Consider the following 14,161-nt stretch of genomic DNA (forward strand, 5'->3'; position numbering starts at 1 on the left):
AGATGAGGTTAGGCAGGAATCTCCATGGAATATGATGTTTGCAGATGACATTGTGATTTGTAGTGAGAGCAGGGAGCAGGTGGAGGAAAATCTAGAGAGGTGGAGGTCTGCTCTGGAAAACAGGAATGAAGCTTAGCAGCAGTAAGACAGAATACACGTGTCACTGAGAGGGACCCAGGGGGAACGATGAGGTTACAGGGGGCAGAGGTGAAGAAAGTGCAGGACTTTAAGTACTTAGGGTCAACGGTTCAGAGCAACGGAGAGTGTGGAAAAGAGGTGAAGAGGCGAGTGCAGGCAGGTTGGAAAGGGTGGAGAAAAGTGTCAGGTGTGTTGTGTGATAAAAGAGTATCAGCAAGAATGAAAGGAAAGATGTTCAAGACGGTGGTGAGACCAGAGATGTTGTTCGGCTTAGAGACAGTGGCACTGAAGAAAAGACAGGAGGCAGAGCCGAAGGTAGCAGAGCTTAAGATGTTGAGGTTCTCTTTGGGAGTGACGAAGATGGACAGGATCAGGAATGAGGACATCAGAGGGACAGCTCATGTTAGATGTGTTGGAGATAAAGTCAGAGAGGCCAGATTGAGGTGGTTTGGACATGTTCAGAGGAGAAACTGTGAATATATTGGAAGGTTGGAGCTGCCAGACAGGAGGTCTAGAGGAAGACTAAAGAGGAGATTTATGGATGTAGTGAGAGAGGACATGCAGTTAGTCGGTGTGACAGAAGAGGATGCAGAGGACAGAGTTAGATTGAGGCACATGATTCGCTGTGGCGACTCCTGAAAGGGAACAGCCCAAAGGAAAAGAAGAAATCAATCGACTCTTTTTGTGGACATAGTACATTTTTTTTCAGTTTTCTCTTCTATCAAAGCTCATATCAGAAAACTAGTTATCTGACCTTCATGGACAGCATCCTGATGGTGTCATAGTATATGGACAGAGTCTCAGCCATCTTTCTGATGTCACTGGCCTTCATGTATCCTATCTCATCTCCCAGAAGCTGAAGATAGGCAGTTACTTCAGGAGCTGGAGAAGAACCCAATTCATCCATGAGCTTCTGGAAATTGTTTGTGATACCTTTCACAAGGTCCTGTGGAACCTACAGAATTTAACAAATGTATACATTAGTTTTTAATCATGTATGTGCAATGAAACTCATGCTTCTCAGAAAAAAGAATACAAAATGTAAAGTGTTGAGTTCTAGTTGGAGGAACAAGGTTTTATTTTCAGGTGACCGAAAAATATTTTCACCTCTCTTTTCATTCTGTCTCTGTCATGAGGAATTCTGTTCAGAACGTCTCGGAGCATCTGGGCTTTGTCCCCTGCCCAATACATTACTTTGGAAATGGAGTCTGGGAAGAAACCCTTCGACCCAAAAAGAGCATCAATTGTTGGCTCAAATCCCATTCCGTCAACGTCAACCTTGAAGAGGAGATATTGAATATTTCAAAATCATTATAAAACCTATTTGTGAATTGTGGGCCACTTATTAAAATACTTATTGACATACCTCAAAGATGTCATAGCTGTAATCAAAAACCTTTAGAGTGGTCTCCAACATCACCTCTTTAGGTAATGGGTCCCTACCATTGAAGATAACGTTGCTCTGTACTGAACCAATGGCAGAATTGATTTTGTAGTTGCGTGACATACGTTCAAATGCTTTGTTTGTGAGTGACAGCTGCTCTTTCAAGGCCAACTCAATGTACTCCCTGAGCCTTTAGGAAGGAGAACAAGAGAAGACAAATGTTATATTATATGCCCTGTCTTACTATAAAAATACCCTATAGGTCATCTTTGCTACCAGCCTATTACAACCCATTGTTACATTTAATTGCTATGTGACCTCCAGGCTTCATTCAATTTGACAAGACAGATCAACCAAACACAAAACTTTGTTTCCTTCATCCATGACCTGAAAAGAATTTATTGGTATTGAGGTGACAAATTTAACATTTCTGGTTGATTACTCACTGTTGTGTTTGTGGCTTGTTCAAGTTGCGGATGTTGTTCAGGTGGGAGACTACAAAGCTTTTGAGCTGCTCATCCCTCATATTCTCTAAACTGTCCACAATGTCTCTCACCAAATCTTGATCTGGGTTCTTCATCAAAATCACGTAAGCTGCTATACGTTTCTCAACTGGGCTTTGTGTGTCCTGGTACACATCCATGATAATTCGTTTGACCTGTGGTTGAATGTCAGAGTTGTTGTAGTCAGTGATAAGACCAAAGCACGATTACTGTGGGGTGAGAGATCATGTTAATGTGCAAAAAGATATTTTGCAGTATGTATTGGAGTATCTTACTCTATCGTCAACACTTCACACTGTATAACACAGTATGTGCCATGAATCAGTACCTCCTCAGTGATGCTCATCTGCCTAAAGGCTTGTATAGCTGCCTTTTGGTTTGATAAAGGGATGTCTGTTTTCTTAGCACACCGCAAGAGAGAGGAAATCAGGCTGGGGCTGACAGCTTGCATGGCTTCACCCATAACACCAACCACCTGGGGATTAGAAAAAAAGTATTAAACTGCATAGCTGATCGCCAGTGAATGCCAAACCACAGCATATTGAGTGCTTGGATGATGAGTACCTTTAGTACAAGGAAGGTCATCTCAGAGTCAAAGGGAACATCAGAGTCCGAATCACGGTTTTCTCTCGAGCAGTCATTTAAAAGTGTCTCCAAGAACTCAGACACATCTGTGACCACTGGTGTAACGATTCCTTTGTGGAACCTGTAAACAAGATACGTGTTTCTTTACTAATTACCTCAGTAAGGACCCTGTTTTGTTTAACTTTGTTAAAGCTAATCAGTTTTTCTACATTCCAAATATATTGCCACAAATACTGTATGTATTAATATTTGAAAGTAACTGTGGGTCACAATGATGAGTCAGTGTTTTACTTACTTCTTGACAGTGTTGGCCATAGCATACATAATTGCTCTACTCTGTTTGTACTGAGCCATACTGAGCATATCTCGAACACGTGCTGCATCAGGGTTTGCCTGTAGACTCAGCCAATAGACTAGAGTGTCCACCACAAGTGACTGCGCATCTAAGGTCCTCAGAGCCTGGAAGATGGCACTGGTACATTCTGGTGTTCCACACTGGAACAGGGCCTGCCAGCTGAGCCAGCCTGACCTGGCAAGCATTTCATTGACTGTCTGGCTCAGCGTCTCATTCCTCAGGACCCGTAGACTGGACACCAGCTTATGGAAAAGGCTGGTCCTCTTCTGACCCTGGTCTGTGCTTAATGAATCCATGAGGTCCTGCAGGGTGCTCAGAACAGCATCCTTTGTCTGGAGTGGAGCTTTATCGTCAGGATCTTCAAAGTGGAGTGGCTTGCTGTGACTGGGGTTCACATCTGTGTACATACATAGTGACATTAAATTTGCAATTCCCAAGACGAGCTGTGAACTACACTTGTGAAAGACTCATTCACCAAATGCTCCTTTGTTGATCCTTTTGGAGCTCTGAAAGCGGAGCTCCTGGGTCACAAATGATGAAATCCCATTGTTCCTGCAAGGCAGGTCAAAAGATGATGGAAAAGGCATGATGGTGTCCTATGTACACACATGAATACTCACTCAAATAAGGACTTACTCATGGGAGAAAGGCAGGTAGAGGTGTGTTTCTGTGCACAAGGCAGTCATGATGTGACTTCCCCTGTCAAACTGGTAGTTGCAGTCTTGAGTGCTTGTAATGAGCTTTGACATGGGGCGATGCTGGGGGACAAATATAAAAAATCTTTTGTTTTGTACATGAACTGTATCCTTTCAAGTCAGAGGAATAAAATATTGGAAAATCAATAACTTTTTGGGCAATGTATGCATGTCGCACATTTTACATGAACTGTGAAAAGCCTTTATGCACATTCATTCTCAGCTCACATGGTCATCCTCACACAATAACATGATATCCAAGAAAGTTCCCAGTCAGAGGGTTTAGAGCCAGGTATTAATGTCTCACCAGCTTTTGCAGCAGGGCCAGTGGACTGTTGGTGTGTCCCCTGCTGTAGAACTGGTCACACCTGGACAGATCTCTGGACAGTGTCATATGTGTGGCAGGATCCTTCTGAGCGCTCACTTCATATAATGTTTGACACTGACCATGCACTGTGCTCTGAAAAATGCAAATGAAAGTATTATCTCATTAATAATGGCCTTAAAATACAGCAGACACAGCCAGCTGCAGTTATAGTTAATGCAGAAGATGTGTCTTTTCAACATTTTTATGGAAAGACGCTTTGGTTTTGAGATGATACTGACCATGAAACTGCTCTGATCGTCCTGCCTGGGCGGCACAATGAGCACAGAAATAATTCCTCTCTTAATATTGAGGATATTGACTGGCTCATGTGGCTCAGGGTAAAGCTGGACACTGCTGATTTCCTCTGCAGTAAACTTGAGAGGCTTCCTGGTTGAACAAAAGACATTGCATCTTTTAAGGTGGTTGTTGTTCCTGCAGTTAACGTGACCACCGCTGAACTACAGCTTCATACTACATCTGTGCCAGAAGGATTAATTCAATTTATAAGAAGACCTCTATGATTGAAACGTAGTGTTTCTTCATCAGCCTACAAATCAAATTGTTTCCTTTAAAATCCCTGGATGTTAGATGTTGTTTTTAATAATGATTTTGGTATGTAAAACGACTTCTATAAGCTCTAGATTCATGTGAAAAAAGCAAAGGTCTCTGTCCATATAACTGAACAGTTAAATCGATGTAATATCTTTATATTTTATATTTTTAAACCTCAAAACAACAAAGGACTCATTACACCAAGCAACTTTGTAAACTGACTACTACTGTAGATTGTTATTAAAGACAAACAGTGGTTATGAAACAACATTTTCATTCATTTGGAGTAATGCCTCTGACCAACTAGAAGGTCTAAGTCCTTAAAAACATTTACATCAGAGCTTGGGGAAAATGTTTTGGACTTACTTTGACATAGCAGCTTTAAAGGCCTCAGAGTAGGGGGCTTGCTTGTAGACCGGCCGTCCCTGGGAGTCCATGACAGACGCCTCACTGAGAACACAGTCTCTAGTGTGCATGACAAACCTGCATGTCTGGGGGACTTCGATCTCGACCTAAAGATATACAGCAGAAGAAATAGGGTCAGTGGAGAGACAGGGAGCGAGCTCACATAAGACAACAAGTGAACTGATGAAGAGGGACACATGAATAGCCTTGTACCTGACAGGACACTTTATGGCCGTTCCTCAGATTGGAAGCACCCACCACACCATTTCTGCCCTCAGTGGTGTACTGGTACACATATTTCTTATAGGCCTTGAATTTGGATCCCACTGCAGTGATGTATCACAGGGTTATATGAGCTCTTACTGGTCTTTGTTCCTTACTTTACTGTATGCACAAGTTCTAAGAGCTTATCAAATGATTTTTAGCAGACTAAATTAAGTCTATACGACTACACAGTAAATAAAAACTATTTGTGCTGAATTATAAAGAACGTACAGCAAGAGTCCACGAGTAGTTGCTGCTGTTGCCAGAAAATAGGTCATGTGTTTATTAGTTTAGCACAGTGGCCATCGATCTGTTAGCAGATCGCTGCATCAGATTGCAACAACATACCTCATAACCCCTCTCTATCTAACCTACACACATACACACTGAGCTCTCCACACACACACACTATCACGCCACCTATAGGAAGCGACAAAGTCCAGAGTTTTTGTAAATGGAAGGTTTTCTGGGTTTTGTTACGTAATGGCATTTAATGCAAATGCAACTGATGAGTAGATGGCAACTTACACAGACATGTTGAAGTTTGTTCAAAATCTTTCTCTGAAAGAGAGGCATATAATTATAATTTATTAAACATATGGTGATGAAGCAATTATGTGTAAAATGGCTAAATTGTCTTGAAAAGATGCACTGACCATCATCATTAAAGTTAAAACAGATCTGTACAAAGTTATTTAAATTAAGTAGTTATCTAAATCATCACTGGTGCAGCCAACTGGCTTTAGAAGTCACACATTCTGCAGATGGAGATCAGCTGAGTGCAGTGTAATTGAGTATTTGAGTGTGTATAAAAACACACCTGCATCTGGAAGGTCCAGTAGAATAACTCAAAATGTGTAGTGTGATGACCAAAATTCTCAATTTGGAGTCATCAGAGCAAAGAAACTTCAGAGAATACTTGTGCCTTTTGGAAAGGTTATGTAATCTTTTTTCCTACATTTTTGCTACTTTCCTATAAAATTTCAATTGCAGAAAAACACGGCCAACAGTTATCGTTTGTGCAGTCTTTGAGGACTCATAGGTTTATTGATTATTGCCTTGCCATGTTATTTCCATTTCTTATTGATGAATTTACTGTACTTCAAGAGATATTTAATGACTAGAAAATGTTCTTGGATTTATCGTCTGACCTCTGATTTTACTAATTCCTTCACAGAGTTAATTGGCATGTTATTACGTCTTCATGGATTTGGCCAAGATACTGAGTTGCCATTAACTGCATCTTCCAGGCGTATTTCGAAAACAATACTATAAAGACATTCACATGCAAACACATCACCTCCATTTCACTAGCTCTGTGACTTCTGAAACCCACTGGCAGCACCAGTGATGATTTAGGTGTAGGATTTATAATTTATTTAATGAATCACTGACCATGTACAATGTACAACTCCATTTAAAAAATAGTTGGGATGATGTATAGAATGTAAATAAAAATAAGGAGCAATGATTTGCATTGTATTCACAGTAGAACATAAACAACATATCAGATGTTGAAATTGAGATATTTTTCCATTAAATGTAAAATATTAGCTCATTTTGACTGTCGTCTGTAAACGTATGGGAAGTGAGGAGACAAGTTGCTGGAGTTTTGTCCCATTCTGGTCTGAAGCAGGATTCTAGCTGCTCAACAGTGCTGGGCCTTTGTTGCCATATTTTTCATTTAATGATGCAGCAGATGATTTCTATTGGTGAAAGGTCTGGACTGCTGACAGGCCAGTTCAGCAACCGGACTCTTCCCCTGTGAAGCCATTTTGTTGTGATGCATGCAGTATGTGGTTTAGCATTGCCTTGCTGAAATTTACAAGGTCTTCCCTATAGAGACGTTGTCTGGGTGGGAGCATATCTTGCTCTAAATCCTCTATGTAATTTCAGCATTGATGGTGCCTTTCCAGATGTGTAAGCTGCCCATGCTATAGGCATTAATGCACTCATCATACCATCAGAGATGAAGCTTTTTGAACTGCCCACTGATAACAAGCTGCTTGGGCCCTCTCCTCTTTATTCTGCAGGACACAATATTCATGGTTTCCATGAAAAATTTAGAATTTTGATTAATCTGACCACAGAACAGTTTCCCGCTTTGCCTCAGACCATTTTAAATGTTCTCTGGCCCCGAGAACACAGTGACATTTCTGGATCTTCTTAACATATGGCTTCTCTGCATGATACAGCTTTAACTTACATTTGTGGATTGCACAGTGAACTGTGTTCACAGACAGTGATTTCTGGAAGTGTTCCTGAGCTCATGCAGTGATGTCCAGTAGAGAATCAGGCCTGTTTTTAATGCAGTGCCGCCTGAGGGCCCAAAGATCACGCGCATCCAGTTTTGACCTTCGGCCTTGTCCCTTGCACACAGAGATTCCTCACGATTATCTGAATCTTTTAATGATATTATATACTGCAGATTGTGGGATCTTCAAAGTCCTCGCAATTTTACGTTGAGGAACATTTTTCTGAAGTTGTTCCGCAGTTTTTAGTTGCAGTTTGTCACAGATTGGTGAACCTCTGTCCATCTTTACATTCGATAGGCTCTGCCTCTCTGAAATGCTCCTTTTACACCCAGTCATGTTACTGACCTTTTGCCAATTAACCTGATTAGTTGTCAAATTTCCTGCATTTGATTTTGATTTGCAGCAATTACTTTTTCAGCCTTTTGTTGCCCCTGGTTTAACTTTTTGAAATGTGCTGCCATGAATTTCAAATTGAGCCAGTATTTTCCACGAAATGGTAAAATGTATCTGATTTGTTGTTTATGTTCTATTGTTTATAAAATATGGGCCGATGAGATTTGCAAACCATTGTATTCTGTTTTTATTTTTTTTACAGATTGTCCCAACTTTTTTAATTGGGGTTGTAATACAACTAAAATGCAACAACTTCCAAGAGGAGTGAAAACTTTTTTCCTCCCTGTACATTAAGTAACATGCTGTTTTAATATAGTAGTGAATCAAATTCTTACATTCTTGTGAAAAATAAGTGAAAGTTACTATTTTCATTCTTTGATTGCATTCTATTAAATTAGATCGGATTTCTATATAGATTGTAGATGTTACACAGTAAACTTTGACAACAATCTGCCAAGCTGTTTAATAAAACATATTTTTACAAATATTTATAAGTGCAAAGTAAACACTTCTATCAAAGTCCGCCAATTCAAAACCTGAGTTTATCATGACCTCAATAATTACACAATGAAGGAATTAACATCACTAGAGATGGTTCTTGTACATCTACTCCCGACAGTTTGGACACAAACCTGCAGGAGCATGGAACTACCACACCTTTTCCACAAAGGGTCTTTTGACTTTGAATTCTGTTTTTAGGTTTGCAGCCAAACTATCACGATTTCCTTCCTGATAATGATGATATCACTAATGATACAACATGAATCAAATCCAAATGTGTCCTTAAAAACAAGGCTTTTACACAACAGCTAAGTCACTAATAATAACCAAAAGGTTTTTCCAGGATTTTGTCTAAATTAAAATACAAAGTGATTCCTACTCACGACCCAATGTGTAGCTGCTCAGCAGCAGTAACAGACACAGCTTGCTATAACCCATCATGGGCTATAGAACAGGGCCTCTGTTCTTTAGCCTTCCCAGTCTGGGCGAGTATAGCAGGACCTCTACTCAAATCTCTTTTAAAGTCCAGAGGTATATAAACAGAGTAAATCCTGGGAGGTCATTCCAAAGTTCAGTCTCTGACTGAAGGTTGAGTAAGCAGCACTAGGTGAGGAAAAAATAATAGACCACAGAGACTTGTTTTAGTGTATTTTACAAGTAAATCAACTTAATCGTTTGGCTATTAACTCCTAGAATATTAGAATAAAGAGACCACTGATGAATGCAACTAAAAATAGAGATGTAAAAACCTGTGACTGCTTTGATTCACTATACCGAAATATATGAGCATCATTATTATTCCTATAGTGACAAATCGAGCATATCATGTGTAGATGCTGCTTTTGGAGACTTATGGAGACTTATGGAGACTACAGTCTGCTTCCATAGAATCAATTCTATTTATTTATTTTACATTTAGTTATTTTAGTATGCTGCTGAAAACCCTGCAGTCTGTCCTGTTTCCTGCTGAACATGGAACAAGCCAACAACTATATTGATTTTTACGTTACAACAATTTCTTAAAGACAGGTCATTTCTTCAGGGGAAAGATATCCACTAACTTTGCTGCTGATGATTAACTGATAAAGGCTGTAGCAGTAGTTAACAATACTAGTACTGCTATGGCCAATTAAGGTGCTTCACCTGAGGCTGTAAGCAAATTCATGATTATTACATAATCCCCTGTGTTGCCACTCCCACTGTCATGGAGGTTGTCCATTGTATTTCCTCCTTGACACATTTGCTGAGCCAGTTTGTGACATCAGATCCAACCAAAATAACATCACATGCTGTCAAAGCTGAACTTTGCCTCACTGGGCCTTAGACCTTTGAGTCGGGTGAGAAAAAAAAAATGACGCCAAAAAGCAAACAAACAGACAAATGGCAGAAACCTCAGGAAAAGCAAGCAATCTCTCTTCCAGGACGCACTGACAGATGCTGTGTGGAAACTGTAGAGTGTAATCTGTGTCAAAACAAAGGCCCCACAAACAATGAAAGGCCATTTCATATGTTACAGGTGCACATCATGAATGCTGCAGCAGACACCAGTGCAGCAGCTGTAAACATGACAAAAAAACTAAACCAGTCACTAATACGACACCGTTCAAATGAAACCGTTGCACATGCTCTTTTATTTCTCTCACCTTTCCATGTTGAACATTTAAATAAAACACACAAAGGAGCGTCACACTGTGTCCAGGGCTGCAATCATGTTTTGTACTGTGCACATGTGGAATATGTCTGCATATTCTGTGGATAGATAATGTGAATTCCCTCCACTGTTAACAAAGAGTGACTTCATATTCTCTGTTTGGATGCACCGGGGGACAAATAGTAAGTATGAATAGACCTTGTATAGACCTAGTGGACCTAGTATCACTACCATTTATTTTTTTTTGTACATTCATTGAAACATTTGTAGTATTTCTTTGTGTTACATCTAAAATTGTGTTAGTTTAGTTCTATTTAAATTGCCTGTAAGGTGATGCAGCTCCAATGAGCTTTTGTTAGAAAGGGAGCATTGCATTAATCCTGTCTGCTGGAGTTACAAAAAAAAACAAAAGGGGGTGTTTAAGTTCTATTGTGAATAAAATATGGGTTGATGAGATTTGCAAATCATTGCATTCTCCATTTAGGTTTTACACATCTTCCCAACTTATTCTGAACTGGGGTTGTACTAATCACATTAAAAGTAAAACTAAATTTAAAAAAAAAAGAAAGAAATTTAAAAAAAATGTGTGCTGCCCTTGGCAAGATGTCTGCTGCCTCTTTATGATCTTTAGGTTTTTTTTATGTAAATAAACTCAAGTTGCAGTTACATCCTCAGTAAAAGTTATTGGCTATTTCCTAATACCATTTGCATACAGAAGTGGTATTTCTCCATCTTTAACTTGTTTCTATATTTTTGTTTTATCACTTTGATATCAGTTATAATATTTAACTAACATTTTAAATAAAGGGGTGCAAACATTTGCTCCCAGCTGTAGATGAGGGTTGGTCATATCATTCATTTATTCCTTCATTCAACTGTTTAGCATGTCTAGTGCAAGCATCAAATAGATGGACACATGACAATAAAACACATTTTTGGTGCTATGGTTGAACTCTGCTCCTTGCAAAAACAAGCATGGTAGAGAGGTATAAAGCATTACATATTTTTGCTTTGAAAAGAGCAGTTAGGGAAGGTACTTTTTGGCAGGGAGACATTTTGGCACACAACACATATACCTGTGGGAATAGAACACCTGAGCATTATTAGGGCCACGTTTTTAAGCCCACTGTAGGCAGGGGCCACTTAAAGAATGGAGACCTGAACACAAATGCTGTGGGTTTCTGTAAAAGAAACCAAAATCATAATGAAAATAATCCTTTAAAATGTAAAAAAGAAATGTCATTATAATACATAAAGATCTTTATGCATCCACTTTAATGTGTTCAAAACTTGAATTAACCATAGGCACACTACTAGTAGTTTAACTTTTAAAAATTAGTTTAACACCAGAATGTAAAAAACAGGAGAAAAAAAAAAAAAAGTAAAACATACTAACAGACCAGAGTCATGCTGGCAGCCATGAGGCTGAGGAACGGCTTTCAGCCCTTAAGGGGTCACCACAGCAGAATGGTGTTCCACACTTTGATTTGGCATGAGTTTTTCCTTTTTTAATGCCGATGCCCTTCCTGCTGCAACTCTTCCATTTTTATCTGGGATTGGGTCCAGCACCAAGGTTGGCCTTGGTGGCTGGGTGGGGCCACACCTGGTGTGTTGGGATTTGCTGTGTATCTGAAACTGATGCTCTACCCATTGATCCACCGGGCCCCCTAATATAATAAATTCAGAGCCATATCCCTTGGAGTGACAGCATGGCAGCTGGGAATTATGTACATTTGTTTAGATACATAGGGGTAAATTACAGAACAACCTACAACATTACTGGGTAAAACAAAGAGCAAGACTGGAACATTATGGAGGAAAACACCAAACAATGAACTGCTGACACATAGGTGCAGGTTACATAACAGAATTAGGTTGAACTGAGTATTTTTCTCATGGACCTAGTGACTCACGGTGTGTTTCTGGAGTGGTGTATGATTTAGATTTCGACTGTTTAACACTCTTAGTGAAAGTGATGGTATGGTAAATGGTAAATACTCTGCACTTATTTAGCACTTTCCTACCTATTGGCACTCAAAGCGCTCACTTTAAACTGCTGCTCATTCACCCATTCACACACACCGATGGGGGAGCCGATATGCAGCTGGCCAACACTCACCGGGAGCAACTAAGTTGGGGTTCAGTGTCTTGCTCAAGGACACTTTGACATGTGACTGGATGGGGTGGGGATTGAACCAACAACTGAGATTGGTGGACAACCGCTCTACCTTCCTGTGCCACAGTCGCCCCTATGTCTTTTGTTTGCAATCCAATTGATTTGCAATCTAACGATTGATACTAAGATTTTTATCAAACAATATATAGATTTCACAAAGCAGGCTGTAAGATGGTGTGTGTTTGAGTACCAGCACAGTATACAGCAGCAATATATGCAATCTGCGAATGTTATCACAAAAGCGATTCTGGTGCCCTATGGGCTTAGCGCTATTTTCAATCTACATGCATTGCTTAAGTTAGATTAGTTAGAAGGCTGAGATTGGCACGATTTTGGTTAAGGGAGGACCCAAGTGAAGAGACTGAGAGGGATTGCAAATAAGGGGCTTTTATTGACAGATTTAAATGGTGAACAGAGGTCGCTCCTAACAGGAGGATATTAGAAACCGGATTCAGAACAGGACCAGCACACGAAAGGAGTTAACAATAGAATTTAAGGTGAAAACAGAGTGGACGTTGAAAACAAGAGGGGAACAGAATTTACCAAAATAAACACAGCTAAGGCTCAGGGACAAGTTAGACTAGGGAATGAAAGAACAAACAAAGGCTACTAAATAAGGCACAGATAAACGTTCATCTACTAAAGCGGGTAAACACAAGGGTAAGGCTAAGGAGACTAACAGAAATATAAATGGACACAAACTACTGAACAAAGGATCACACGTGATAATGATTAAAGTAAAACTGAGCACAACTTAACACACTGGAAGGGAAAGATACCAGAGTAACAGCGTTGGGGGAACATAAACACAAGAACTAAGGGGAGGCAGACACGAACAAACTAAACATAAAGCATTGGCAAACTGAAGAACACACAAGCATATTTAAACACGAAAAACCCAGGATCAAAACAAGTGGAGAAAACTAGAGACTAGACCAAAATACTGAATTAAACAAAAGGCAAACTTCAGACCAAAACCACACAGAAAACACGGAGTCCAGGATACCAAAGTCCGAGATACTAGAGTCCAGATTTCCCAAGAGTTCAAGAAACATAAGTTCAGGCTTTACCAAAAATCCAGCGTCTACTGTGGGGTTGGTGAGGACAGCAGTGACCACAAGGATCCGGCAGGGGAGAGAAGGGAAGACTGAACTTAAATAAAGGAGGGAACAGGTGCAAACAATGAGGGACAACGAGAGTAAAGCCAGGCAAAAGAACCAGGGACAGGAAGTAAGGAGAAGGGGCCACAAAATAAAAGTCCAAAGTCCACCCCCTTCAAGGGCCGGATTCCAGACAGCCCTAGAAAGTCAGAAGGTCCAGACTGAGCCAGGTCGCCACCGGGCAGGTGGCCGGCGCCGACGGCAGAAGCCCTCGGCGCTCAGGCCCACCAGTGGCCACGGAGGGCTTCTCCAGAATTACATAACATATTACAGTTTCCGTAAATTGCTGAAACACTAAAACCAATTCCTAGACTATGTAAAACTGAAGAAGCTGCAAAAACTCATTTGTCTGATGGATCTTTTTTTTTTTATAAACCTTAAACAATATTCACAGAGTCAGACACAGTTTTCAGGTTAAACCCCCACATATCCCCCTCAATTTCATCTACCAGCCTCAATATGGAACTGTGAGGTTTATATTTTTGGTGTTCTCCAGCCTGGCCTGCCCTGCTTAATAAGAAATTAAGAAAGCAGGTGGACACTCCCATGGTTTCTTGCATTATCGATTATCTCACTGGCCAGCCCCAGTATGTCCACCTGCAGAACTGTGTGCCCAGCAATGTCAAGTTCCCTCTTCTGTGCTGTGGTCTGCTGGGGGAGTAACATGGAAGACACTAACAGACTAGACAAATAATCAGCAGGGTAGAAAGACAACAAGAAATTTGAAAGAAATAAATGAACTTAATGGTAGTTTTTTTTGTCTGCCTCAGCATCATG

The 14,161-nt window shown here is 40.2% G+C and overlaps 1 protein-coding gene across 1 annotated transcript in view; it reads right to left on the bottom strand.

The window, feature by feature from the left end:
* Window positions 1-8,915, bottom strand: part of apoba (apolipoprotein Ba) — a 29,741-nt gene extending 20,826 nt beyond the window's left edge. The window contains exons 1-15 of the mRNA XM_067480332.1: window positions 8,781-8,915; window positions 5,777-5,809; window positions 5,198-5,310; window positions 4,946-5,091; window positions 4,267-4,414; window positions 3,968-4,120; window positions 3,602-3,723; window positions 3,441-3,517; window positions 2,906-3,362; window positions 2,590-2,731; window positions 2,354-2,500; window positions 1,969-2,180; window positions 1,505-1,712; window positions 1,246-1,416; window positions 893-1,093 (exon numbers count right to left, since the gene is read on the bottom strand). Coding sequence (XP_067336433.1) covers window positions 893-1,093; window positions 1,246-1,416; window positions 1,505-1,712; window positions 1,969-2,180; window positions 2,354-2,500; window positions 2,590-2,731; window positions 2,906-3,362; window positions 3,441-3,517; window positions 3,602-3,723; window positions 3,968-4,120; window positions 4,267-4,414; window positions 4,946-5,091; window positions 5,198-5,310; window positions 5,777-5,809; window positions 8,781-8,838 — 2,388 coding nt within the window. The 5' untranslated portion in view covers window positions 8,839-8,915. The remainder of the gene's footprint in view (window positions 1-892; window positions 1,094-1,245; window positions 1,417-1,504; window positions 1,713-1,968; window positions 2,181-2,353; window positions 2,501-2,589; window positions 2,732-2,905; window positions 3,363-3,440; window positions 3,518-3,601; window positions 3,724-3,967; window positions 4,121-4,266; window positions 4,415-4,945; window positions 5,092-5,197; window positions 5,311-5,776; window positions 5,810-8,780) is intronic.
* Between the last annotated feature and the right edge of the window lie 5,246 nt (window positions 8,916-14,161).

The sequence above is a fragment of the Channa argus genome, chromosome 16, assembly GCF_033026475.1.
Source record: "Channa argus isolate prfri chromosome 16, Channa argus male v1.0, whole genome shotgun sequence".
NCBI classification, from domain to species: Eukaryota; Metazoa; Chordata; class Actinopteri; order Anabantiformes; family Channidae; genus Channa; species Channa argus.